At 40.6% G+C, this 26,916-nt stretch overlaps 1 protein-coding gene across 1 annotated transcript in view; it reads right to left on the bottom strand.

Annotated features, from left to right (window-relative positions):
- Positions 1-6,641: 6,641 nt before the first annotated feature.
- The window catches only part of USP8 (ubiquitin specific peptidase 8), a 38,955-nt gene continuing 18,680 nt past the window's right edge, over positions 6,642-26,916 (bottom strand). Inside the window, exons 14-20 of the mRNA XM_075273344.1 lie at positions 25,748-26,001; positions 24,748-24,960; positions 24,066-24,276; positions 13,740-13,976; positions 11,752-11,894; positions 11,508-11,637; positions 6,642-8,487 (exon numbers count right to left, since the gene is read on the bottom strand). Coding sequence (XP_075129445.1) covers positions 8,302-8,487; positions 11,508-11,637; positions 11,752-11,894; positions 13,740-13,976; positions 24,066-24,276; positions 24,748-24,960; positions 25,748-26,001 — 1,374 coding nt within the window. The 3' untranslated portion in view covers positions 6,642-8,301. The remainder of the gene's footprint in view (positions 8,488-11,507; positions 11,638-11,751; positions 11,895-13,739; positions 13,977-24,065; positions 24,277-24,747; positions 24,961-25,747; positions 26,002-26,916) is intronic.

Below are 26,916 nucleotides of genomic sequence, written 5' to 3'. Positions count from 1 at the left end.
AAAAAGGTACGATGGCAGGCCAGCCTTGCATATGTTTTACAAACAACAGCATATTGTGATAAACATCATATTTCATGTATTAATAGTTAAGAATAGAGATGAGCGAACACTAAAATGTTCGAGGTTCGAAATTCGATTCGAACAGCCGCTCACTGTTCGAGTGTTCGAATGGGTTTCGAACCCCATTATAGTCTATGGGGAACATAAACTCGTTAAGGGGGAAACCCAAATTCGTGTCTGGAGGGTCACCAAGTCCACTATGACACCCCAGGAAATGATACCAACACCCTGGAATGACACTGGGACAGCAGGGGAAGCATGTCTGGGGGCATAAAAGTCACTTTATTTCATGGAAATCCCTGTCAGTTTGCGATTTTCGCAAGCTAACTTTTCCCCATAGAAATGCATTGGCCAGTGCTGATTGGCCAGAGTACGGAACTCGACCAATCAGCGCTGGCTCTGCTGGAGGAGGCGGAGTCTAAGATCGCTCCACACCAGTCTCCATTCAGGTCCGACCTTAGACTCCGCCTCCTCCGGCAGAGCCAGCGCTGATTGGCCGAAGGCTGGCCAATGCATTCCTATGCGAATGCAGAGACTTAGCAGTGCTGAGTCAGTTTTGCTCAACTACACATCTGATGCACACTCGGCACTGCTACATCAGATGTAGCAATCTGATGTAGCAGAGCCGAGGGTGCACTAGAACCCCTGTGCAAACTCAGTTCACGCTAATAGAATGCATTGGCCAGCGCTGATTGGCCAATGCATTCTATTAGCCCGATGAAGTAGAGCTGAATGTGTGTGCTAAGCACACACATTCAGCACTGCTTCATCACGCCAATACAATGCATTAGCCAGTGCTGATTGGCCAGAGTACGGAATTCGGCCAATCAGCGCTGGCTCTGCTGGAGGAGGCGGAGTCTAAGGTCGGACCTGAATGGAGACTGGTGTGGAGCGATCTTAGACTCCGCCTCCTCCAGCAGAGCCAGCGCTGATTGGCCGAATTCCGTACTCTGGCCAATCAGCGCTGGCCAATGCATTCTATTAGCCCGATGAAGTAGAGCTGAATGTGTGTGCTAAGCACACACATTCAGCACTGCTTCATCACGCCAATACAATGCATTAGCCAGTGCTGATTGGCCAGAGTACGGAATTCGGCCAATCAGCGCTGGCTCTGCTGGAGGAGGCGGAGTCTAAGGTCGGACCTGAATGGAGACTGGTGTGGAGCGATCTTAGACTCCGAATCCTCCAGCAGAGCCAGCGCTGATTGGCCAGAGTACGGAATTCGGCCAATCAGCGCTGGCCAATGCATTCTATTAGCCCGATGAAGTAGAGCTGAATGTGTGTGCTTAGCACACACATTCAGCTCTACTTCATCGGGCTAATAGAATGCATTGGCCAATCAGCGCTGGCCAATGCATTCTATTAGCTTGATGAAGCAGAGTGTGCACAAGGGTTCAAGCGCACCCTCGGCTCTGATGTAGCAGAGCCGAGGGTGCACAAGGGTTCAAGTGCACCCTCGGCTCTCCTACATCAGAGCCGAGGGTGCGCTTGAACCCTTGTGCAGCCTCAGCTCTGCTACATCAGAGCCGAGGGTGCGCTTGAACCCTTGTGCACACTCTGCTTCATCAAGCTAATAGAATGCATTGGCCAGCACTGATTGGCCAGAGTACGGAATTCGGCCAATCAGCGCTGGCCAATGCATCCCTATGGGAAAAAGTTTATCTCACAAAAATCACAATTACACACCCGATAGAGCCCCAAAAAGTTATTTTTAATAACATTCCCCCCTAAATAAAGGTTATCCCTAGCTATCCCTGCCTGTACAGCTATCCCTGTCTCATAGTCACAAAGTTCACATTCTCATATGACCCGGATTTGAAATCCACTATTCGTCTAAAATGGAGGTCACCTGATTTCGGCAGCCAATGACTTTTTCCAATTTTTTTCAATGCCCCCAGTGTCGTAGTTCCTGTCCCACCTCCCCTGCGCTGTTATTGGTGCAAAAAAGGCGCCAGGGAAGGTGGGAGGGGAATCGAATTTTGGCGCACTTTACCACGCGGTGTTCGATTCGATTCGAACATGGCGAACACCCTGATATCCGATCGAACATGTGTTCGATAGAACACTGTTCGCTCATCTCTAGTTAAGAATGCATCATTTACCATAAAATCCAAAGCACTGCAAATGTCACACAAGAAAGGTCACTGCCCTGAGCCAAGACATCAAGTCTAAAATGTGTGTGAGCATTTGCTGCAATGTCATCTAAATGCTAATAAAATTTGACTTCTAGTACAATTGTCTTAGGACAGAATATTATTAGGAACTTTAATGTGTCAGCCGCAATTCTCCACCTCTAAACAACCAATCTGAAAGTGGGTTTACCTACATAGGGGCACATTTATTAAGCTACTTGCACCTTTTTTGTGTGTGTATAAATTGTGCCTATTCTATTTGCTGTTTTGTGCTTTGCTTTATTTATGATGTATGTGTGTTTCTTTTTCCAAAAGTTATGCTGTCCTTATGACTTTAGGGAAAGAGTGTGCGGTCAAAGTGGAGTTTCTTTTTGCTGTATTTATAACATGGTGCAAAAGTATAATCACAAATATGACAAAAAGGCGTAGACAATAAGGGCATGTGCCCATGACTGAATTGTGTATCTTTGGCACAGAAATCACAAATACATCACCTATAGAACTGGGTTAGCCACTCTGAAATACAGTAGCAGCTCAGTGGATGGGATCCCATTCATATACCTTGGAAACAAAGCCAGATATAATTTCTACATTTGTATAATGCTACTTACTGTAATCCCTCCAGGTTTGAATATAAACGTCGTCTGAAAAGAAAGATAAAGACAAGTGTGGATTTTCCGCTGAACAATTTGGATTTGTCTCCATTTCTCTCAGCAGCTAATGTAAAACAGCAAAAGTACAAACTATACGCTGTAGTGGTAAGTATATATACTGTAGTACATTGACTTGTCACTGAATGAGAAGTTAGGGCTCGTTCAAATGGGGCAAGAGGTGGCGGATTTTGATGCCGAATCCACTTCAAAATCTGCTCCCTCACAATAGAGGTCTATGTAGTCTGCTAGCGTCCTTTTTTCCGTGAGTGGTTTGTTCCCGCTCAAGGAAAAAAGAAGCAAGTTGTCCTCTCTTCAGGCGGATTCCACGGCTAATTCAGTCGCAGCGTTCGCCTCACGACAGCACCATCCAGACTAGGCCCATTCATTTGGGCCTACTATGGAGCGGGAAGCCGCGACTGTTGGAAGCCGCAACAGTCACGGCAGGCGCATTTCGATGCTATTCTGACGTGGCTTCCTCGTCATAATCAGGACCAAAATACGCCATCCCTAGCCCTGTGTGAACTAGCTCTTAGAGTCCTGGACCATTATTAGATGTCAGCAGTTGTCAACATCACTCAGGAGTTAGACCTTTATATGTTTACTCACCACCCTGGGTGTCCAATGATTATACTCTGATGTCTGAAGAGGCTCCGGAGTATAATATTAGCAGTTCTGATCCGTTTGATCCAAATGGAGCTCGTGAGGTTCTACTAACAAACACCTCGCTCTCATGCCCTGTCACAGGTGGATTATAATGGAGGAAGAAGTGGCAACTTACTTGCCACTGGGTCCTCCCTTGCAACCTCCGTCCCCAGGATACAACCCATTTTACCCTTCTTATAAATAGTAACATAGCATAGTAACATAATAGACGAGGTTGCATGAAGACATGGGATTATCAAACCTAACCTATTACCTTACAGTGTTGATCCACAGGATTGGCGGATGCTAATTTCCCCATATCAGTGGAATAAAAACCTCCAGTCTCCAAATCTGACAATCAATATTGATCAACTTATCTTCACCAAAAGCCTAAATCTCATAACCTGTATTATTTTTCCTTTTAAGAAAGGAAAGAGCTTGCACAATGAATCCACCATCACCACATCCTGCGGCAGAAAGATGCATAGCCTCACTACTGAGGCTAAGTTTATTGTATTTAAGTTTTAAGGATGTGGAAGGGTCAGTTTGTCTGTGTGTCTGTATGTAACCCTATTGCTAAGTCAGAGAACCCTGTATAAACTGCAATCTTCTGTCAATAAAACATTACATAACCTTGTTTTTTTTTGTTTTTTTTTTTAAGAATCATTTTGGGGAAATAGATGTTGGCCACTATACCGCATTTTGCAAACATCCTGGAACCAAAGAGTGGAATGCCTTTGATGATACTAGGTACTTCCGGATTTCAGAATCTATGGTGCAAACATCTTCAGCTTACATGTTGTTTTACACTAGTCAGAAATTCAGCTTCCCAAAGAAGACCGCCTCCTGTTCTGCATGCTGATCCTGAAAGCCATACAGGCCAATAAAGAGGACGTCAGAGTGTTTGCACCTGTTTTTCTTTATTGAAATTTAAAGGAAAAAAAAAAGATGATAAATATGAATTTGTTACTAAACTTAACATAAGTCGCCATACAGTAACAATAATTGTCAAAGGTTTATAAAAGAAAAACTTACACTTCTCGTCCTAATGGATCCACTTTTAAATCTGGATGTTTTTTTCTAGATGTTTAGATGGTTTTCCAAAATAAAAAAATGTTAAAATAAAGCCGCCTTTATCCCAGCTCCATGTGGACCTATATATAGGAGGCTAGCACAGTGGATGAACTTTAACAATGAAATGAAAAAGAAAAAAACTCAAACAGCAAAATTGACAGGTATGAAATAAAAATTTATACAGGGAGTTTTCACTGCAGCTTTCAGCCATTGCAAACCACACCAGGCAGTTTTTGGGGTGGTGGATCTCAGAAAAAACAGTTGCCGATTTTTCCTGACAGATAATGTTTTCTGGCGTATAAGACGACTTTTTAACCCGAAAAACTTTTCTGAAAAGTTGGGGGTCGTCTTATACGCCAGGTATACGGTGGAGCAGGGGGTGGAGGAACGGGATTGCAACCTTCCCGCCGCTGCTGGCTTCTTGCAGTGGCAGGAGTGGAGCGATGCTGCGGCCCCTGGCCTCCACTGGGTATGTAAAGGTAATAGCAACCGGGTCTCCGCGTTGAAAGCAAATAAAAAAGCATTAAAGAGTATGCAACGGGGTAGGTAGAGGTACCCCACAGAAGAGGGGTAGTCTTATATGGAGAGTATATCCCAAACTCTAGATTTTAACTGGAAAAGTTGGGGGTCGTCTTATATGACGGAAAATACGGTAAATAGAAGAGACATAGTCAAAGTAAGGCTGCGTTCACATCTGCGTTTGGCTCTCCGTGCAACAGTCTCAAAATCCTCTAAAGCTGATTTCGTTTTAAAATCTATTGATAATTTGTTGTAAAAACCATCCACACATGAGCGTTTGGAGCATTTGTGTCTGGTAGAAATAAGTTTGTGTCAGTTTTGCAATCCTTTTTTCCCCTCTGCTTGCTCAGAATGAAGAAAGAAAAAAAATATAGATGGATTGGGCACAAACTGCCACAGTCAGTTTTTTTTTTTTTTTTTGAACGGAGATCCATTGACTAATCCATGTAAAAAAACGGATTTGGGTATCTGCTGTGTAACCATTTGGAAACTTTTTTGTACCAAACCTTTTTTTTTTATTTTTTTTTTATTAAAACGGTTTGCAGGCGGATGGATACCAGGCAAAAGTGTGAACATAGCGTAAACTGGATTAAAAAAAAAATAAAAAATTGAAATGCGACATTGTCTTGAACGCTCAGGGTATATGTGAGACAACCATTTGTTTGCTGTCCTCCTAGACCAGCTTGCCATGACACTCAGCTCTGGTATAACACTAGAGGTCACACAAAATCGTATTAATGAATGTTTTCCATTCACTCCATTAGGACTGCATAGTTGTGTCTTTGTATTTCACTTAACCATGACAAGGATTTTAGGAGTCATCACTATAGTGGCAAGCCATAAATATGTTGCCAGTAGCAAAGAACCACAAACCATTACAATTCTTCCACAAATGTGGAGGAGGAAGTCAAGCAAGTCTTCAGTATCCAGCGTCATTACTTCCACGCCTCCCACATGTACTCCTCTTTGGTCCAAACCTCGGTTTCAGAGGAGTGTCCATAACTTTTCTCTAGATTCAGTATAACCTGTTGTTGTCTTCCTTAGACAAAGCTGAGATTTCAATGATAAGAAGTGGAGGCGGACCTATCAGTGATTGATAGCCTGCACTCTATGACCGTACAGACAAACACACCCGATAGGACCACCTCCACGTCTTCTCAACATAGAGCAGAGATTTCAGCAAATAAATGACAATTTATACTGAATCCTTTGCCGCAAACCTGTACCTATACTCTATAACACACTGACTACGAATTAGATAACATTTTCCATGTGACATCTTCCCTTTAAACTTCAACTTTTACCATCCAGACTCCAATATGGCTTTTAATGTGAAACTGCAGCAAGGCCTCTTAGTCTTTACCTATCCCTTGCACAGAAATGGCGATACCTTAGATGCTACAAGGAACTTCCAATAGAAATATGAGATCTATGAAGAGTTGTCAGAGGACTGAAACTTTATGTAAAATAGACCAGGCAAAAAAGACAAAACAAAAAAAAAAAAAAAAAACACTTCCGCAAATGTAATAGAAGAAAAACTTTATTTCAGAGAATGCATTTCTAGTGAAAATTAAGTCCAGATATATTTTTTACCCAAAATTTTAACACAAAAATACTGCACTGAAATTAGTGGAAATAAGTATTTTTGATATACCCCAAATAGTTTTTCTTATGATTCAGAGCACACCCTTCTTACGTACTGAACATAAGCAGGATGATGCCTGCCAGAAGACCATCTGCTGGGACCAGACTACATGTATATGCCTACAACAGATCAAAATCATAACTAAAACGTTAGTTGGACAGAAGTTTGTGCAAATCTTTGTGTATTATTGGGTGAGAACGATAAGCCTGTAATGAAATGTCAATGAAGAGATGAGATTGGAAAAATCATAAGTATTATAATAGATCATACAATTATACAAGATAAGGTGAAAGAGTGAGACATCAGTCATGGAATAAACTGAAGTGACTATGGACAGCAGATGCAGCCACGCTGGGAGCAGAAATTATAACAGTATAGCCAAATGTCAATGGTCACCCAGGTCATATAGGTGGTCATATATACTGACCACATAGGACGAGGAATATTTCTCCTGATATCTTCAGATCATTCTTAAGCAAAGGCTACTACACAACGTTAAGCAAGACCCTACACAACTGTGCTGTCAACAACCAACCTTGAGTTTGCTTGTTTGACGGCCACCTTTACATAGGGAGTAGTTACAGAAGGACCCTTCCAATGAACAATTGTTCAGGCAGTAAAATATTGCCCCATGTAAAACGCCCTGAAGCAAAGGCTTTTAGGCCATCAGCAAATCACATGCGCAAGAAGCCCATTACCAGGTTGCTGAAATCCATGTATTACACACATGTAATAAATGAAGTGGTAGACTATTTTAGAGACATCTGCTTTGTTCCACCCTCAAATGGCTGCTCTCAATAAGGAAATTAGTAAAGGGTTCTGAATATTGATATACTGTAATTTTATCGGAGTAACTGTATACATCCTCAAGTAGATAGATTTATTCAGATATTAGACAGAAATTTATCAAGTGCTATAGATATTTTACATAAATAGAATATACAATAAAAGTTATATACAGAGGAGTGATGTGCAAGTATGCAGTCATTGATTCCAATACATTCCAATCTGCTTAGACCGTTTATATGTCACAGTAGAGAAGCATATGGAAAAAGGCAAGAAAAAGGACACTAGACAAACGAGAAATTACATAAAGAGGGGATAATATGGACATATCCAAGGCATTTTCAGTATCTTGCTGCTGCAGTTTTTTAAACTTTCACAGTGTTCCAAACTGCAAATGTGCTCCGAGCCTAGCCATTCCTGCCAGTATCAGAGAATATGGTGTGTAGCATAGACTGGTCCATAAAGAAGAGAAGAGGTAAGAGGTGGAAATCATCTAAAGCTACCATTTATTACACTAGTGGGCAGTACAAGCAGCGATTCTAATAGCTGTATATAGAAAATGTGCCTGCGCTTTCCGCTTTCTTCTTACATGCCTGGCTTCAAATGCCACACCACATTGCAATTTCAGAGCAGGAAAAGGATAGCTCAACTACTCCATTCTTAAGACCCCCATGGTGCTGAAATGAACCCAACGCCACAGTGTTTAAAATTCACTACGTAGAATCCTCTACTCCATGTATTTAGCGATTTCCAATTGGCATTACAGATTAATGGATTTCTGGATAAATGCCTATGTCAAAAGCTCTGTTCCACGCATATCCAATGAAGTGTAAAAAAGGATGTATGCAGCCGAGGTCTTTACAGATGATACTGATATGTCGGACACTTCGTGGTCATCAAACTTAAACCACCTTTGTCTCATTGCATTCTTGCAGTAAGCAGTGTAATGCCCACCATCCAGTCCACCGTAGTGATTCTATTCAAAACACAATTATGCAAGTCAAGAATAGTAACTTTTGGTTAGCATGAAAACAAAAGAAATATGGTGGATTAAAAGGGGTATTCCCATCTCAAGGACCCCATCTATAGCGCAAGCTTATGTAAATTAAAGAGTTTTCCTGAATACATTGCTTTAGCAACGATGTTTTGTTTGCCTGCTATGTGAAATTATTCCTCCCATTGTTTACACATTGTTGTCAAGGCACTTGGCCTGTTATCTGATCCAGGACGGATGGCACTGAGTTCTCTGGATCACTTTCAGAGTTGTTATCTTCTGCTCTGCTCTCTGGGCAATCAGGCAATTGCAATTTGGCCCAGACAGTGAGTTATCCCCTACCCACCAGTTTGTTGAAAAATACAGGAAGCGAAGAACAGAGACAACAGGCAAACTATGAGGGAGGGAGATAGGGAAACCCCTTTAAGTTCTTGATATAAAACGCTCCTACAATAAACAAGACTAACCTATAATCAGGCCAGGAGTCTATTTCAAAGGCCTCAGTTCAGGTTGTGCTGTCCTAATACATAAGAGCTATAAAACATAAGCATATTATGTCCTAGGCATATAAAAGAAATAACCTCCTACTCTATTTATTTAAAGAGGACCTTTCACCTCCTGGGGCACATGCGGTTTTATATACTGCTAGAAAGCCAACAGTGTGCTGAATTCAGCGCACTATCAGCTTTACCATTCTGTACCCCCGGTGAAGAGCTATTGTTGCCGGTACCGTAGCTCTTCACTGTCAGAAGGGCGTTCCTGACAGTTAGTCAGGAACGCCCTTCCTCACAGCAGCGTCTATAGTGCTTTACTGTGAGAGCGGTGAGGAATGCCCCCCTCCCCTCCTGACAGTACTCGTCCATCAAGTAGTGAAAGGTCCTCTTTAAAGGAAAACATGGCTGTTTTACAAAATCAGTTAAATGCCAAGTACTGGGATTTAAGAAGCAGAGCAGCTATAACCAATTCAACCTACGGGGGATATTGTCACTCCTTAGGGAGAGACCACCATATAGGTGTGTGGAGACTTGTTAAGCCTTTAGCACTCCACTTTGCAAGGAACTATGGGAAGAATATGCAAATCTGCCTTCCATGATGTAATTAGGAAGACAGTTGCTGCCTCAGTATTGCAAACCAATAGAGGGCGCTCACTGGAAGCAGCCATTATTGGGTTACTAGCTGGTACCCGCGACTTCGTCTGCGGTGATTGTAGTAGTGGGTATATACAGGCGCGGGTAAGGTTTTCGTAGTGTGTATAAGGTATGGGATATGAAAGGTAAGTTTGTATCTTGTTTTTGCTCTAATTCAGAGAATCCGTGAGACTTTTGTGTTGAAGTTACTTTGTATTTGAGCTGCTATATATACGGTGTTGTGAGAAACTTTACATAGTGACTTTGGGACAGAGGTATTTGAAGTTAACCCTTTCCCGCCGATGGCATTTTTGTGATTTTGGTTTTTAGTTTTTGACTCCCCTCCTTCTAAACCCCATAACTTTTTTATTTCTCCGCTCCCAGAGCCATATGAGGTCTTAATTTTTCTGGGACAAATTTTTCTTCATGATGCCTCCATTATTTATTCTATATAATGTACTGGGAAGCAGGGAAAAAATTCAGAATGGGGTGGATTTGAAGAAAAAATGCATTTCTGCGACTTTCTTACGGGCTTTGGTTTTACGGCGTTCACTGTACAACCAAAATGACATGTCCCCTGTATTCTGTGTTTCGTTACGATTCCGGGGATACCAAATTTATATGGCTTTATTTACATTTTGACCCCTTAAAAAAATCCAAAACTATGTTAAAATTTTTTTTTTGAAAAGTCACCATATTCCGACAGCCGTAACTTTTTTATACGTGCGTGTACGGGGATGTATAGGGCGTCTTTTTTTGCGTGACCGGGTGTACTTTGTAGTTCTACCATTTTTGGGAAATGTTATTGCTTTGATCACTTTTTATTCAAATTTTTATCAGAATCAAAACAGTGAAAAAACGGCGGTTTGGCACTTTTGACCATTTTTCCCGCTACGGCATTTACCGAACAGGAAAAATATTTGTATAGCTTTGTAGAGCGGGCGATTTCGAACGCGGGGATACCTAACATGTATGTGTTTCACAGTTTTTAACTACTTTTATATGTGTTCTAGGGAAAGCGGGGTGATTTGAATTTTTAATCCTTTTTATTTGTTTTTATATTTTTTTTTAAACTTTTTTTTTTTGCATTTATTAGACCGCCTAGGGGTATTGACATGGGTGGGCGGTGTCGCGGATTGTCAGAGCGGTGGGGGTTGGCAAACATGGCTGCTCCGGAGCGTTAAAGAGAACCTCCTGGAGTATCGTTAAGGTGAGGGGCAAAGTGGTAAAGTATATGTATATGAGATTGTGTGGGGTTAGGGGCGAGGCTGTAGAGGGCAATATGAATTTTGTGGCTTGCTATGGTCCAAAGTGTGTGAGATTGCAGAGATGGTGGTGTGAGTTTGGGTTTTGTGGGGGTCCTGGCACAAACGTATGTGCACTATTGTGACGAAAAGTAGCCTATTGCGCAATCGGGTGTATTACCTATGTTTGTGGAAACTTTCAGCCAAATCGGTCGAGTGGGTTTTGCGTGATTGAGGAACAAACATCCGAACATCGAAACTCACAAACCCACAAACTTTCACATTTATAATATTAATAGGATTTCACTGGAATCCTGTCTTAAGACAGGCTTGCACATTCCAGTGAGCGCCCTCTATTGGTTTGCAATACTGAGGCAGCAACTGTCTTCCTAATTACATCATGGAAGGCAGATTTGCATATTCTTCCCATAGTTCAATTCAACCTACAGAGAGGAGTGGCTCACTTTCAACAGCACACAGCTGTTTGCCAGATTCTGCACAAACCCTGTAATGCTCAGTCTGCATTGAAACCATTCTGCTTCAGGTTCACTTTAAGGCAAATTTAATTTTTTAATCCACCAAACAGATCTCAAAGACACAATACCACCATTTGTAACTTAACACTACTTACAGATACTCCAAATAAACTGTATTTCTTAAATGTCTTGGGTCCTATGACATATTGTGATAAGTCAAGATGTTCCAAAGGAAAATCCACATATGTTTGAAGTTTTTGTTTCCAGCGTCCTTCATAAGAAAATCTAGGAAAAATATTGACAGGTATAATTGTTAGAAAAACATTTCTGACCAGCTGAGGTTATGTTGGATATTCCAAAGATAAAATATAATGAAATCATGCCGAAAGAGAGAATTACCTCTTTAGGTGCACAAGAAGGACAGGTGGGAGTTTCCAAATTTCTATTTTCTTCATGGAATCTCTTCTAGTTTTGCAATTGCTACAAAAAAATCTATTATTGTCTGTGAGCTTCTCTTCTTTGGAAAAAGACTTAAGGCAATCCTGAAAAGACACAATAGTTACAAGCTGCCTAAAATGGTTTTCAATGTAAGATAAATGTTAGATATTAACAGTATAATGAAGAGGGTTTCTCCCAGCACTCCCAATGATCAGTTGCAGCACTTGCCAGAAAGACTGTTCCTGTTACTGCAGCTCATTGACATTCAATTAAATAGGGCTTTGTTGAAATACCAGGCATAAGCCCAGTTCTCATATGCGTTCGGGTCTACAGTCGGGGAGTCCGCTTGGGGACCCCCTGAACGGAAACCTATCCACATAAAAAAGCGGTTACCTAAGGAAACCAGCGTACCCCATAGACTAAGATGGGGTCGGTATGGTTTCCACAAAAAAAAAAAAAAAAAAAAAATGTGGAGAGAAAAGTGCTGCTTGCCACAGAAAGGTACAGAGCTGTGCCTAGTATACTATTAAAGGTACGTGTCACAGGCCAATCTATTTGCTGATGTGAGGCCATTGATATCAAAGTGGTGGAAACCCCTGTAAAGTGAGTCTACCACCTCTCCTAAGCATAATCAACTATCACCATCATGTTATGGAGCACATTACAGTGCTAAGCAACATACCGCTACCAACATAATATGTCAGTTTTGTAGATTTGGAGAAAAACAACTTTGAAGTCTTATGTAATGTTGGCAGTTGGTGCAGTGGGGGTGGGCCTTCTGCTTCCTGGAGCACTGCTCTTGCTACTTTGACCACTACCATTTCCTATTTGCATTATCTTGTGCAGGGGGACATCACCCATCCAACTTGAGCTTTGCTCGTGGAGCTAAAGGACCACCCCAGTGCACCAGTTGCATCTATTATACAGGTAGTCCTCGACTTACGACGTTGATCCGTTCTGACGTAGGAACGGATCAACGTGATTTAGTGTGCAGCGGCTCGGAACCGAGGAAGACTGTACCATATACAGTACAGTACTCCTCGGTTCCGAGCCATTGCACACTAAATCACGTACTGTACAGGGAGAAGCTAGCAAAGACGAGCCTACGACAAATCAACGCTGGTTCTGGAGCAGGCTCGCCCTTGCTAGTCAGAAGAGAGCTGGTAGCTCGCTGTTACGAGGGAGCTTACTTTTTCTCATAGGAATAAATTGAACGGCGTTGATTGGCCAGTGTACAGCATTCGGCCAATCAACGCTGGTTCTGCCGAAGGTTCGTCTGTGAGGAGACGGAGTCTAGGATCGGACCACAGCAGTCTCTATTGTGGTCCGATTTTAGACTCCGCCTCCTCACAGACGAGCCTCCGAAAGAACCAGCGTTGATTGGCCGAATGCTGTACACTGGCCAATCAACGCTGGCCAATGCATTCCTATGAGAAAAAGTCAGCTCCCGCATAAATGCAAGCTGCCAGCACTCCCGACTAGCAAGGACCTACTCGCTCATCTCTAGTTGTAACCACGAAATGTCGTAACCCGAGGACTACCTGTATATCACTTCAAAGTTGTTTCTGTCCAAATCTATGAAAGTGAATTGTTGAATTTGCTTGGGATGGGTGACAGACTCCCTTTAAGGCATAAACTTTCAAACAACTTTTCATTTTCTGATAGCATTTGTGATATTAATAAATATGTAATATACTTTGTTAATGGATTTTAACAGGTTTCCATGAAATCCGGCACCGAAATTCACTTTCTATCCATTCTGTATTCCTTGTCTTGTTTTCCTAACTGCCGTAGAAGATCTATTAAAAGCAGCAGAACTGGATTGCAGTGCCAGATTTTGCTGACAACAGACAGAACTGATTCTATCATTTATATTTATTCATAAATATTTTAATACACTTTATTAACGGATTCTAAGAAAAGGAGCAAAACTGGCTTCGGGTAAGTACCTGAAGAGAACATTTGCTTGATGATGGTAGTGGAAGGGACAAGTACATGAAAGCTTCAAATGTTCGAGATTTTTTGTGGCAAGTAAGACACTGCACAGTTGACTTGAACTGGCCTTGGAAGAGTGCAACTATAATCGATTCATTGAGCTGCTTGTGTTTTATCCAAGCTATATCGGCAGCCTGTGAGTCATTTAGGTGATCATTGTTTTCTTCCTTATGTCTTTTCCTGTTGTCAGCCTGAAAAAAACCACAGAAATCCATTTACTTGTCAGTCACTCGTTATTCATGCACTGGTACTGAATCGCTATAGTGGTTATGACCATGACATGTAACTAGCTCAGAAGTAAATATAAATATACAAACATATATGGCTTGGTTTACAGTACATGGCATAAAATTAACGTTTATAAGGCTAGATTGATGATGTGTACAAATATGGTACAATCCCAAGCTTAAAGGGGTTGTCCAGGAATTACAGATTTTTCTTCCTGGAGGCTGGGAAAGGTGAAAAAAAAACAAAACAAAAAACACTAAACTGTCCCTGGCATGCCGATGCCCCAGGCCGCTGTCTGGTCCAACAGCACCCTCAGGTCTTGTTCCAGCAGAAGTACTTGCTATATGTGACCGCTGAGGTCAGCTGCTTAAGGCCAGGACCTGAGATGTCGCATGTGACATCCTGGTTCCTTGCCCTAGGCTGCCGATTGGCTTCATTGGTCACACGTGGCGAGGACTTCTGCCAGAATAAGCCCTGGGGTGCCGTTGGACCAGACAGCGGCCTCAGACACCGGGGAAAGGCAAGCATTTTTTTTCCCACCTTCCCCAGCCTCCTGGGGAAAGAAAAATCTGTAACTTTTGCACAACCCCTTTAAATCCTGCTAATGTTTTTGCTGCTGAATTACTGTGAAAGATTTTGTAGTGTATGTGCTAAGGATTTCAGAACAAAATTTTAAATTACTAAATCCTAAATTTGGTATTTTAGAGATTCAATTTAATCTAATCTACAGTACAGACATTACAGTGCAGAAAAATTAAACACTCCATATATGAGTTGGGAAATCTTTACTCCCATAGCAATAACTGGTAATAATTTCCCACATTGGATTTTTCCATTATGAAAATTCACTACATGCAATTCCAGCCTGATGCTAGGTTCAAACCTGTGTTCAGGGATTCGCTTGGGATCCCCCCGAAAGGAAACCTAATCCGCTTAAAAAAGTGGTTACCAGTGGAAACCTGCGGACCCCATAGACTGCAATGGAGTCCGGCGGGTTTCCGCCCGAAAAGGCCAAAAAATGTGGAGAAAAGCACCGCTTTCGCATTTTTAAAGCAAAACGGGGAACGGAATCCCCCAGTGGAGATTCAGCGCAGGTGTGAACCTAGCCTTATAGGGACATATACATTTCTAGAAATAATGAGAAGTTCCTATTTGTTTTTTCACACACACAGTTGTTCGAACAAGTGAGGATGGATGGTCTAGTAATGGAATGTAAACTTAAATACAACATATTACCTGTTAAGTGTCAAAATAAGCCACCTTATTTATTTAACATGTTTACTTGTATAGCGCCATCATATTCTGCAGCGCTGTACATATACCAAATGGTATATAAAGGGGTTTTCCCATAAAGAAAGTCATCACCTATCCATAGGATAGGGAATAACAGTGTGGTTTGATCACTCAGATCCCCACTGATAAGGGGACCGGGGCACTTTTGTCCTTCTTCCTGAATAAGAGCAGTGGTTGGACAGCGTGCACACAGCTTCATTCATTTCTATGGGGGTGAGGGCGATGGCCAAACTTCCCAGCTCGGGTATCAGCAGTAGTACTACTAAAATGAACAGATTGGTGTGTGCACTACCCAACCACTGCTCCATTCATATCATGGGACAAAAGAACCCCATTCTCCTGATCAGTGGGCGACTGCAATTTATCCCCTATTCTAGAAATAAGGGATAACGTGCTTTTGTGGGAAACTCCTTTATTAAGTCTTTCATTTTGGGGATTTGTTTATGAAGCTCTACAAACAAAAACAAGTCAACAGTAATATAATTACCTTTAATTTATTAAGAAAAACATTCAATATCAGCAACACTGTATAAAAGAACCCTTAGGGCGGGTCTCCGCTTTGCAGGTTTCCATCTTCTGCCCGAGAAACTGGACAGGAGACGGAAACCGGCAGTCAGTTTTCAAACTCATTCACTTGAATGAGTTTGCAAAGTGTCCTCCAATGAGCTTCTTCTGCCTCTCCGTGGCGAGACCATTTTTTTTTTAACCGGACACAAAGTCGGACATGCGGGACTTTGTGTCCGGTTAAAAAAACAAACAAACAAACAAAAAAAACCCGGTATCGCCGTAGAGACCAGAAGACACTCATGGGCGGACACTGACTGTCGGGTTTCAGTCTCCTGTCCAGTTTCTCGGGCAGAAGACAGAAACCCACAAAGCGGAGACCGGGCGCAGGTGTGAACCCGCTCTTAGCAACATGTAGATAAATTCCAGATACTGGCATAAAGACATAGCAGCAGTCCACTTGCATATTTAAATAGACAGCCATTTCTGGATTTTTACCTACAAGTTGCCAAATAAAGAAGATGCTTTTATTTGTTACTACAGATGCTGGACTTCTCATTATTATATGTTGTTTGCACAAGCACATGACCGGTTTACTGCACTTATAATATATTTAAAGCTTTTCTTCTACGCAATTGTGACCATGGTAATATGGAACTAGTGCTTGGGATCCAATTGCTGACACATCAGTAACGGCACTTCTTAGCAGTACGCCAACACTCTTACTACAGGAACTACTGGCAACAAAGTGACAAGAATTACGCTTCCAAACCTGATGCAAATCCAAATATGCCTCTGTTATTCCACTTTAGGACCTCATTTTCATTTAAATTGCCATTTAATTCACAATCAAATGAGGGAGAAAAGCTTTGCCTGGGATCTTAGAGGTGAGACCAAAACCCAGACTAGCTAAGACATAAGACATTTGCATAAAAATAAACATGAAAATTGGGTTTAAAAGCTGAAAAACTGAGGCATATTTGGAAACTGTAGAATGTCCTCTACATGGTACTGGAATTCGATTTACAACCAATTTCTGCTCACAAACTCTTTAACCCCAGCCTGTTTTAGACCTTAATGTCCAAGCCAAATTTTAGAAATCTTCCCTGTGTGACTTTATCAGTGAATAATTCTGTAACAGTATATTGCATCCAAGCGATTCTGATATTGTTTTTTTCGTGACATGTTGTACTTTACTGAGAAGGTAAAATTAGACTGATATAACTTGTGTAAATTTATTTAAAAACTCAGAAATGCTGAGAATTTTGAACATTTTTCAATGTTTTCCATTTTCAGCTGCAATATCTCACATATGCACAATAATACAGGGCAATAAAGTTAGTAGTTATATACTTCCAAATGTTCCTTTTGTGTTTCAAGCATATTTGAAATAATTTTAGCATATTTGAGTAATTTAGACAATTTACAAGTTGATCAAGTTTATAAGCAAATTTTGTATATATGATTTTTTTTTCCTGTACCAAGCTATGTTTGCAGACAGGAATAGGTGGCATAATGACAGAACCTCCCATTAAATGACCCAATTTGTAAAACTAGACCCCTTCAGGTATTATTTGAGGGGTATACTAAAAATTTTGATCAAACAAATATTGTTTTGCAAGAATTATTACAAATGATGAAAAAAAATTACATTCTCATTTTCTTCAAATATGTGTCATTTTAAAGCCAGTTTTTTTTTTGTTTTTTTTTTTACACACAACAGATCAATAAGAAGAAACACACCCCAAAATATATCACCCCATAGGTTTTAAAAGAATTTGCGTCAAACAAAAAAATTCTCATATTTTTTACTCAAAAGAGTCATTTTAAAGGCAGTTTTTTTGCACACAAGGCATGAAAATGAAGAAAAACACCCCAAAATAGATGACCTCATTTCTCCAGTGTTCAAAAATGTACACTTTGTGGCCTTAATCCTATGTATGGACGCACAGTAGGGCCCAAAAAGATGGGAGCACCAACTGGATTTCAAGACACAAATTTTGCTTGCAGATATTTTAGGCCCATTGCACAAACAAGATTTGAGTTACCAAAACAATTGAAAACCCCCATAAATGACCCCATTTTATACATTAGACCCCTTAAGGTATTCATTGACGGGTATAGTGAGTATTTTGACCCTGTAGCCGTTTCACAGATTTTACTAACTTTGGGATGTGTAAAAGTTAAAAATTACTAAAATGTCCCTTTATCCCCAAAGTTTTCATTTTCACAAGGGGTTAAAAGAGAAAAAGCCCCCCACAGTTTGTTAAACAATTTCTCCTGAACATGGCAATACCCCATATGTGGCCATAATCTGCTGTATGGGTACATGGTGGGGCTCAGAATGGAAAGAGCGCTATTTGGGTTTTGGAGGGTGGATTTTGCTTGAATAGTTTTCAGGTACCATGTCACATTTGCTGAGCCCCTAAAGTATCAATACAATGGAAACCCCTGAAATGTGACCCCATTTTAGAAACTACACCTGTCAAGGAATGTATCAAGGAGTATTATCATTTTGAGCCTAAAAATTCTTCCCAAAAATTATGTACAAAATGAAAATTGAAATTTTGAAAGAAATCTGCCATTTTGGTGCCCAATACGTTGCACCCACTTTGTGTTGTCAGAGACCTGCACTCCTAAAATTATTAAGGGGCCATCCCGAGGGGCAAGAAATTATATATGTGGGTGTAAACTGCTGCTTGGGCACACAGCAGGGCTCAGAAGGGAAGGTGCACTGCGCTTTTTAGCTTTTGGGGTACAGAGTTAGAGGGACTTTCTGGGCGCCATGTTGTTTTTGCAGAGCCCTGGAGATGCCCGTAAACTGAAATTCCCCAAGAAGTGACCCCATTTTGTAGGGGCAATTTTAGGGTCTCTGCAAATGTGACATGCAAACATCAACAATCTAAATCTGCACTTCAAAAGCACATATCGCTCCTTCACATCTGAAGCCCTGCTGTGTACCCAAATGGCACTGTATGCCCACATGTATGACACTGGTGTACCCTGGATAATGGACTTAATGCCATATGTGGGTAGAATCGGCTGTTTGGGCATAGCTGGGCACAGAAGGGAAGGAGCGCTATTTTGGTTTTTGGAGCACAGTTTGGTTTTTGGAGGTCACTTTTGCAAAGCCCCTGAATTGCCAATAAAGTGGAACCCGCAGACATGTGACGCCATTTTGTACACTAGCCCACTGATGGGATTTATCAAGTGGTGTAGCGAGCGTTTTTAACCCAAGTTGCATTTATTTAGTTTCCAGAAATGAATGCGCAGTTGATAATAAGAAGTTAAAAATGAAATTTTTCCAGAGATTCCCCATTTTAGTGCCCGATATGTTGTGCCCAACTTATGTCAGCAGAGATACACACTCCAAAAACTGGTAAGCGGGTATCCCGGGCACAACAGCTTTTAGAGCGTTCATCTCTGATACAAGTCGTGCACAATATATTATGCATTGAAATGACGTATTCCTGGAAAAATGGTCATTTTCACCTCTCACAATCAGCTTCGTATTCATTTATGGATAATAAGTTATAGCAACACTTTGGGGTTAAAAATGCTCTGTGTACCCCTGGAGAAATCCTTCAGGGGTGTAGTTTCCAAAATAAGGTCACATATCAGGGGATTCCGCTTTACTGGGGTTTCAGCTCTGCAAAAGTGTCATGGCTTCCAAAAACCAAACTGTCTGTGCTCCAAAAACCCAATAACCCTTCTTCCCTTCTGTGTCCGGCTGTGCCCCAATATCAGTTTATACCCACATATGACATTACGTACGTTATCCCGGGTACACCAGTGTCATACATGTGTCATAAACTGCAGTTTGGGCGCACAGCAAGGGAAGGAGCGCTATGCGTCTTTTGTAGTACAGATTCAGATGTTTGGTATCTGAACGCTATGTCATGTTTGTAGAGCCTGTAAGGTACCAGAAAAGTGGATTCCCCAAAGGAGTGAACCCATTTTGAAAACTGCACCCCTTAAAGAATTTATCAGGGGGTGTAGTGAGTATTAGTAGTGTAGTGAGTATTAGTAGCCCAGACGTGACTGCACAGCGGATGGCAAAGAGGGAATATATAAGCGGTGCGGAGGACATTGCAGACACCAAATTCCCTACTATGTCCCAGTAGCTCCTATGATTGGTGGAATCACTCTGGGGGGTCACTTCTGGTGTCTTTTCCCTCATAAGCTCTAAATCTGGGGTGTCCCCTGATATACGCTCGCACAGCTTATATATTCCCTTCCAGCCGCAGCCAGTTCTATTCTAATAATTTGGCGATTTTGTTTTTTTTTTGTCTTCACATTACTAGATGCTATATTTTCTTTATTTTTCTGGTGACGTGGCTATATAAGGGCTTGTTGTTTGCGGGATGTGATGTATTTTGTAGTGACACCATTTTTGGGTGCCTACAATTTATTGAATACATTTTAACTCTTTTTTTGCTGGATTTAAAAAAAATAAAATCAATTCTGGCATTGCATTTTACCTTTTAAATTTTACACCATGCAGCGTACAGTATAAGTAACATGTAACCTTTATTCTGCGGGTCGGTACGATTACGGCGATACCTCATTCATATTTTTTTATGCGATACTAATTCTGCAGAACAAAAACACATTTGGAGACATAAATCTGTTATTTTTGCATCGCCATCTTCTGAGAGGCGTAACAATTTTATTTTTCGGTTGACATTGTTGGTTGAGGGTTTATTTTTTGCAGGACAACCTGCGCTTTTTATTGGTACTGTTGTCGGTGTATATGACTTTTTGATCACTTTTTATAACATATTTTCTAAGGTGAGATGGCGAAAAATCACTATTTCCGGCGGGTTTTTTCTGGGTTTTTTTTCCCCGACGTTCACCGTGTACATTAAATATTATTTCAGTTTTATTGTACAGATTGTTACGGATGCGGTGATACCAAATATGTATTGTTTTTATAAATTTTTATTTTTTTGTTTTTTTTTACATAACTCATTTTCTATAGAAAGGGGATTTTTGGGGCTTTAGAACTTTATTCATTTTTTTCAAACACTTTATTTTTCACTTTTTATTTCAGTTTTTTATGTGTCCTTTTTAGGACACTTGATTCAGCAATGATTTCATTTCTAAATCAATGTTACAGGCTGGAGACACAGGCTGCATGTGTCTCCAGTCTGTAAAAGGAAGTCAAGCAATGCAGAGGCATCGCTTGGCTTCCTTTAGTACCCAGCAGGATCAACCAGGTAACGGGGGGCTCAGGCAGCCTGGGGTCACTGGCCAGACCCCAGACTGCATGTTTTGCATATCGGCACCCCCTGATCTCGCTGCGGGGGGGTGCCGATAACACCGGCACCATCACGGAACCGCTTCAGTTCCGTGATCATGTTTGATCATGGAACTGAAGAGGTTAAAAAAAAAAAACATCGGAGACCCCTCCAATGTGGGGGTTATGGAGCAGGTCTTAGCTGTCAGATACAGGTAAGATCTTCTCCCATTACACTGGCACTGACGGGGAATCCTTCCCTGACTGCCCGACGTAGTTTTACTATAGGGCAGTCAGGAAGAACCTGTCAGTGCCGACGTAATTTTGCTATGGGCCGGTCGTTAAGGGGTTAAGAGAACAGGGTCAGTTGCAGTTCCCTGCACAATTGGTGGCTGCTGTACAGGAGTGGCTGAAGGGAATTTAGTGCTACATATCTTTCACTCTAACAACTGGTAGGCCCACAGAAGTCAAATCTATGCCAAAAATGACATAATGGAATATCCTAGCAATACTCCACACCTTTACACAATGGGAACACCCTTTTAATTCATCAATTCTATTACACCACCACCTATGCCTAAGAGTATAGGATGGTCCTTTCTGCAGTTGTATGGAGACAATTAGCAAGACAGCTTCAATGAATGTGATCTTTGTTTTAATTAATTATGCATACACAAAAGTAACAGAAAATACATGATCTTAGAAAGCAAGAAAAAACACAAAGAAAAAAAAAAAATCTATGAATCCAACTGACGTATGGGTACAATTTAATGGGCAGGCTGCAGAACCGTCAAAAGAAGATGTAAAAACAAAACAATAATGTGAAGAGCAAATATTCAATTGTAATGGGAAGACAACAGATACTGCACAGGACGAAATATGGATATACTAGTTGTATGTAACAGCTAACAACACAGGTCTAGCGTACAAAGAGAAAACATATCCCTTCGCCTTTACAAACACAAACAAATGGTTTTTGCTTACTTACTCTCTACAAGGATCATCAAAGGACACGTAAAATAGAAAGTAAAACAAAATAAGAGATTTATATCATATATAATAGAATTTTTCCATGTGCGACATAATAAACTAGTAGTATCACTACACCGATGAAAGTGCCCTGCAAGTGTTGTTATTTTGCTGGTAGACAGTAATGTGGTTATATATTGTTACCAGCGGCTTAGCTCTGATGTATTCATTTGTTAAGAAGTAAGCCCCATGTCAGTACAGTGTTCGCCATGCACTGTATGGTGCTCTGGTCCTAAATACAGCCACTGATGGAGGAGTTTGTGACCCAGCACATCCAAAACTAGCCTACTGCGCATGGAAAACTAGTATATATTCGCTGGTTTGTGGAAGTGTTTGGTCACATGTCCCCAGTGTCCACGTTTAGGACCAGAACACCATACACTCTATAGAGAAGACTGAACTAACAAAAGGTTGACACTTAACATGAGAATACATCAGGGCCAAGAGTAAGAGGGACATAATACTACTCACTGCACATTTGTGAAAGTGGGCAACCTCCATAATGTATATAGGAGTTAATAACACTACAGCGACTTACTAGACTAGCACATCACTACTGTGTACTGTGAACAGGTTAAAGAGGATTCACAACGACAACTTAAAAGGGGTTTTTCTATATTTTTACTGTTTATTTAGTTATGTCTAGGAAATGCCATAAGTGGTGCAAGTCCCTCTGCTGAGACCCCTACAATCACAATTAATTTGGGGTGGCTCCATTGTCCCTTTGGGTTTTACCAGATACACTATAGTCTGTGTGTCATTTCTTAAATTGATGCTCAGCAGCATTGTACAGTAGAAACAACAACAGGGCTACAAAGCTGTAGTGGGAGGTATTGGACTAGTAGTGAAGACACAATAATGACATATACTAGACACAGTGAGATGCATAAAGATGCACCTTATGACCAAATGGTCACTAACTTTTCAGACAACTTCGTGTCATTTAATAGAGCATGTGATTCTAAACCGAAATATAATGTTGCTGTTTTCTGCCTGAAAGGCTCTTTAAACGTTGTGTCCTATCTAATTTGCTGTTCAATCCCTGTTACTAGAGTAGTTCAAAATCAAGACAGGTTCACAGAGAATAGAGGGATGATGGGCTGGGCTCTCTTCACACTGTGAATGAAGAGAAGGGCTTGTCTCCAACTTGATCTGTTGCCATGAATGCAAGAGCATTCCTTTTCATGATTTCCTTGTTGTGGGTTGGGTATCTCCTTGTGCATGCACAGTCCCTGTCTGTTCCTGTGTTAATGTACTACAAGGTAACCCAGGCCACAACAAGGAAAACCTGAATGGGTTTCTGAGAAGTGACAAACTACAAAAACTTCCTGCATTTGTAGTCATATTCATTGGCAACCGATCAAGCTAAACACAAAAGACTGCCACCACTAATACAGTTACAGAACTCTGCAAAAAAAAAAAAAAAAAAGTTAAAAAGGAGTTTGTCAGCAGGGGCTTCATTCTCTGCTATAAATAATCACACCTAACTGTTGCTCAGCTGTTCCCCAATTTCTTGAGTGACAGCTCCTATTTTGTCACATTTTGTCTGCAGTTATCTGGAGCGGAGAGAAAAATCCCAACAGGAGAAGAAACGTCCTAAAGCCTCTTTCAGCTAATTGTTATGGGAATAAAATGCTGATGTTTATGGAACTGCAATGCCGAATAGAAAAAGGCATCTTTGGAAAGTGTAGAAACAGCCTTACAAGGTACTATTACTAGTCTAATACCAATTTTGCTGCTGACAGACTCCCTTTCTTTGCAAAAATGTTTAACTTTTAATTGTCTATAAAATGTAAATATTGTTACGTACATAAAAAAAACCCTTTTAAATGCCCAGGACAAAGCTTAAACCTTGACCTAGAATCTATTAAGGGAACCTCTTTACATTAGTGTGCTGTATACTAAGGAGATATCCAGCATTCTTGCAAAATAAAGAATACACTTTCTCCCCTTAAAGAAGAAGTTGTAGAGTGAAAAATCATATTACCTTATTGAGATCCTCATGGAGTCCATCCATTAAGAATAAGAGCAGCTCTTGAGAGTCTTGTTGACTGTACCCAGCAAACTGGTCATTGATTTTTCCAATTGTTACCTTGAAGTCTTTAGGGCTTATGTATTTATATTGACCTGTCCAAAGCGCTTTCATAACAATGCCAAACTCTTCAGCCACTTCTCCTTTGTGACCTAGAAGATTAGATCTACACAAAACAGATACGCATATGAGTCAAATGTACCACACTGTCAAACTCACACAATGAAAGCAAAAAGTTTGGAAATTATTTCTATTCTGTCTAAAGCCATACTTATAAAGATAGCTGTCGTCTGAATAACTGATTGTGCTTGGTATTGCAGCTCAGCCTCATTCAGTGGAATGGAACAGAGATGCAATATGGCCATGTGACCAATGGACATAATGTGACTGAGAAGAGGAAGTGGAGTTCAATATTATAGACCTGGAAAAACCCTGTAATGCCATAAACTAAACACAGCATGAAAAATAAGCTAGTAAAATAAGTTTTCATATTTCTAATCTATATTCTAGGATCTTTTCTATATAATGTGTATCCTTTAAAAACCATGTGGTAAACCGACAAAGCATGAATTTTTGAGAATAAAAAGAACATGAACTTAGAATGAACTAAGAATTGTGCACTTGCTTGCTTTCTTACCTGTTAATATCAGCTTGGTAATAGTTCTTGTGGAAGTACTCTGCCAAATGCGGAGTGTTACAGAGACACTGTAAGATGGAATTCATGTAACACGTATTGCCAAGGTTCCTCAGACCAGTAAGAGCCGGGCCTGCACCTCCAAAGACAGGATTGAGGCTGCGGATCTTAGATGCAGATAACTTTGTAATCTCGGTTTTAGTGTGAGTTGTTGGTCTACAAGACAAATCATTATGTAAATTAAAAACAAGCATTTTCCCATCTTCAAAGTAACATAACATAAATGTATAGCTTCACAAGTATAGAATTACTTCAGAATCTTACACTGATGAAGATCCTTATTAGGAAACAGAATGTCTTAATTGTTCCAATAGTTTGTTCACATTGTTTTATTTTACACAGCAACACTCCGAACTAGCTAACCACTTGTAACAGAAAACACTGAGGCTTTCAGCATTATTGTAGGCAAACTGAAGACTTCAGTGCTTACTGCCATTTAAAAAGGATCTATCACCTGTATAATCTGTTCCAAGGGTCTTATTATCCCAAATACCACAAAAATATTGTGTGGTTTGACTAACAGAAGCTATTTAAGCAACGGCAATTGTAAGTCCAATATATACAGGAGGGAGTGACTGGTGATTGTCAGGCTGTGGTATATGCATGGATACAGAAAATGCTTTTGTCTTTCTTCTATACCTAGGTAACCAAACTGCTCACTCTTCCAAACGTGTCCCCTGCAATCACTTTTATACTCCTGGCAACATATGCTCACCAAATCATAAATGTAGGTACCAATTCATTATTTTAGACAGAAATTTAATGAAGAAATGCCATGTCTTCCCCAAAACAGTCTCACTGAATGATCATTGGACTTTCACTGTATACTGTAATAGCGGTAGTAGGAAATTACAGAAACGAAAGTATACATGAGCACATTAGGTGTAAAATTATTGTAGCTATTATGTGTCAATAACTCATATCTTTATGTGTGTAGACTTACTTATTCTCGCGGTTGATGATCGGCATTGGTTTCTTCTTTTCCTCATCTTTAATAGCCTGGGTTAAATCTGGTGAAGAATATGATCGCTTCAACTTCGTTTGCTCCTTGTCTACATCTGAATGTGCCTGAGGTTTAACTTTCTGAACCGGAGTTGATGAAGGAGCAGTAGAGGCAGCCATTTCAGGTGGATACATGTGAACCGTGTGCGTTGGTGAATGGTAATAGCGGTAAGTACCAGTTACAGGCTCAAGGAACTGTAGGTGGGTGAAATAGCAAAACAGTTATTACACAAGCCATAAGCGCACCTCCAATTATAAAATCAGTTTTCAGAAATGAATAGTACAGGTAAAAAGAAACCTGCTTGTTGGTGGTGGAACTTTGGCCACACCATCCCAGAATATTTTTGAGAGAAAGTCGACTCTGCTTTGTCCTATGAATATATAATCTATAGTCACTGTAAATGCCTTCAGAAGTTCTTTTGAGGCTTTGGTTTGGGGCTACTGGCTTCACAGCCTTCTTCTATTGCTACAGAGGACCTGTTTTAGGCAATGGAATCCATCTCCTGCCTATAGTCCTACTAGATCTTCTCAAGGAATGCAATGGCTTTCTCTGTGCTTGATACTCTTGCCCCTTCTCCACAGTACCCCAGATATACTCCAGCTGTAGATAGTATTAATTGTAGACACTCCCATAGCTGTTTATAATCATGAGCCTTTATTCATTTGCTTCAATTGGCTTTATTGCTATATTTTGCCATTGACACTAAAGTGTTACCTTTTTGCCATTTGTTAAGTTCATGGACATTACTACTGTCTCATGCCTTTAACATCTTCCTGTATAATGTGTCCTATGTGTGTTGTCATCCAACACACACATATAGATAGATAGATAGATAGATAGATAGATAGATAGATAGTTTTATCATCTTCAAGATACAACAGTGTTAGAAGGGTTTGTCTCCTCTTCCCAATAAAAGTAAAAACTAACTTTAATAAATGGAGCAGGAAATATATCTTAAAACATATTTCAAACGATCTTATACTCACTTGGAATATTCAGTTATGAACTTTGGTTTTATAAATGGAGGTACACGTTTATTAAAATCCATGTGCTATATTGCACAGTGCAAATTTGTGCTGTGGTTTTTAAACATGGCACCAAACAAATAC

Source organism: Leptodactylus fuscus, chromosome 5 (assembly GCF_031893055.1).
Source record: "Leptodactylus fuscus isolate aLepFus1 chromosome 5, aLepFus1.hap2, whole genome shotgun sequence".
Lineage (NCBI taxonomy): Eukaryota > Metazoa > Chordata > Amphibia > Anura > Leptodactylidae > Leptodactylus > Leptodactylus fuscus.
This window is presented reverse-complemented; position numbering and strand designations above follow the sequence as displayed.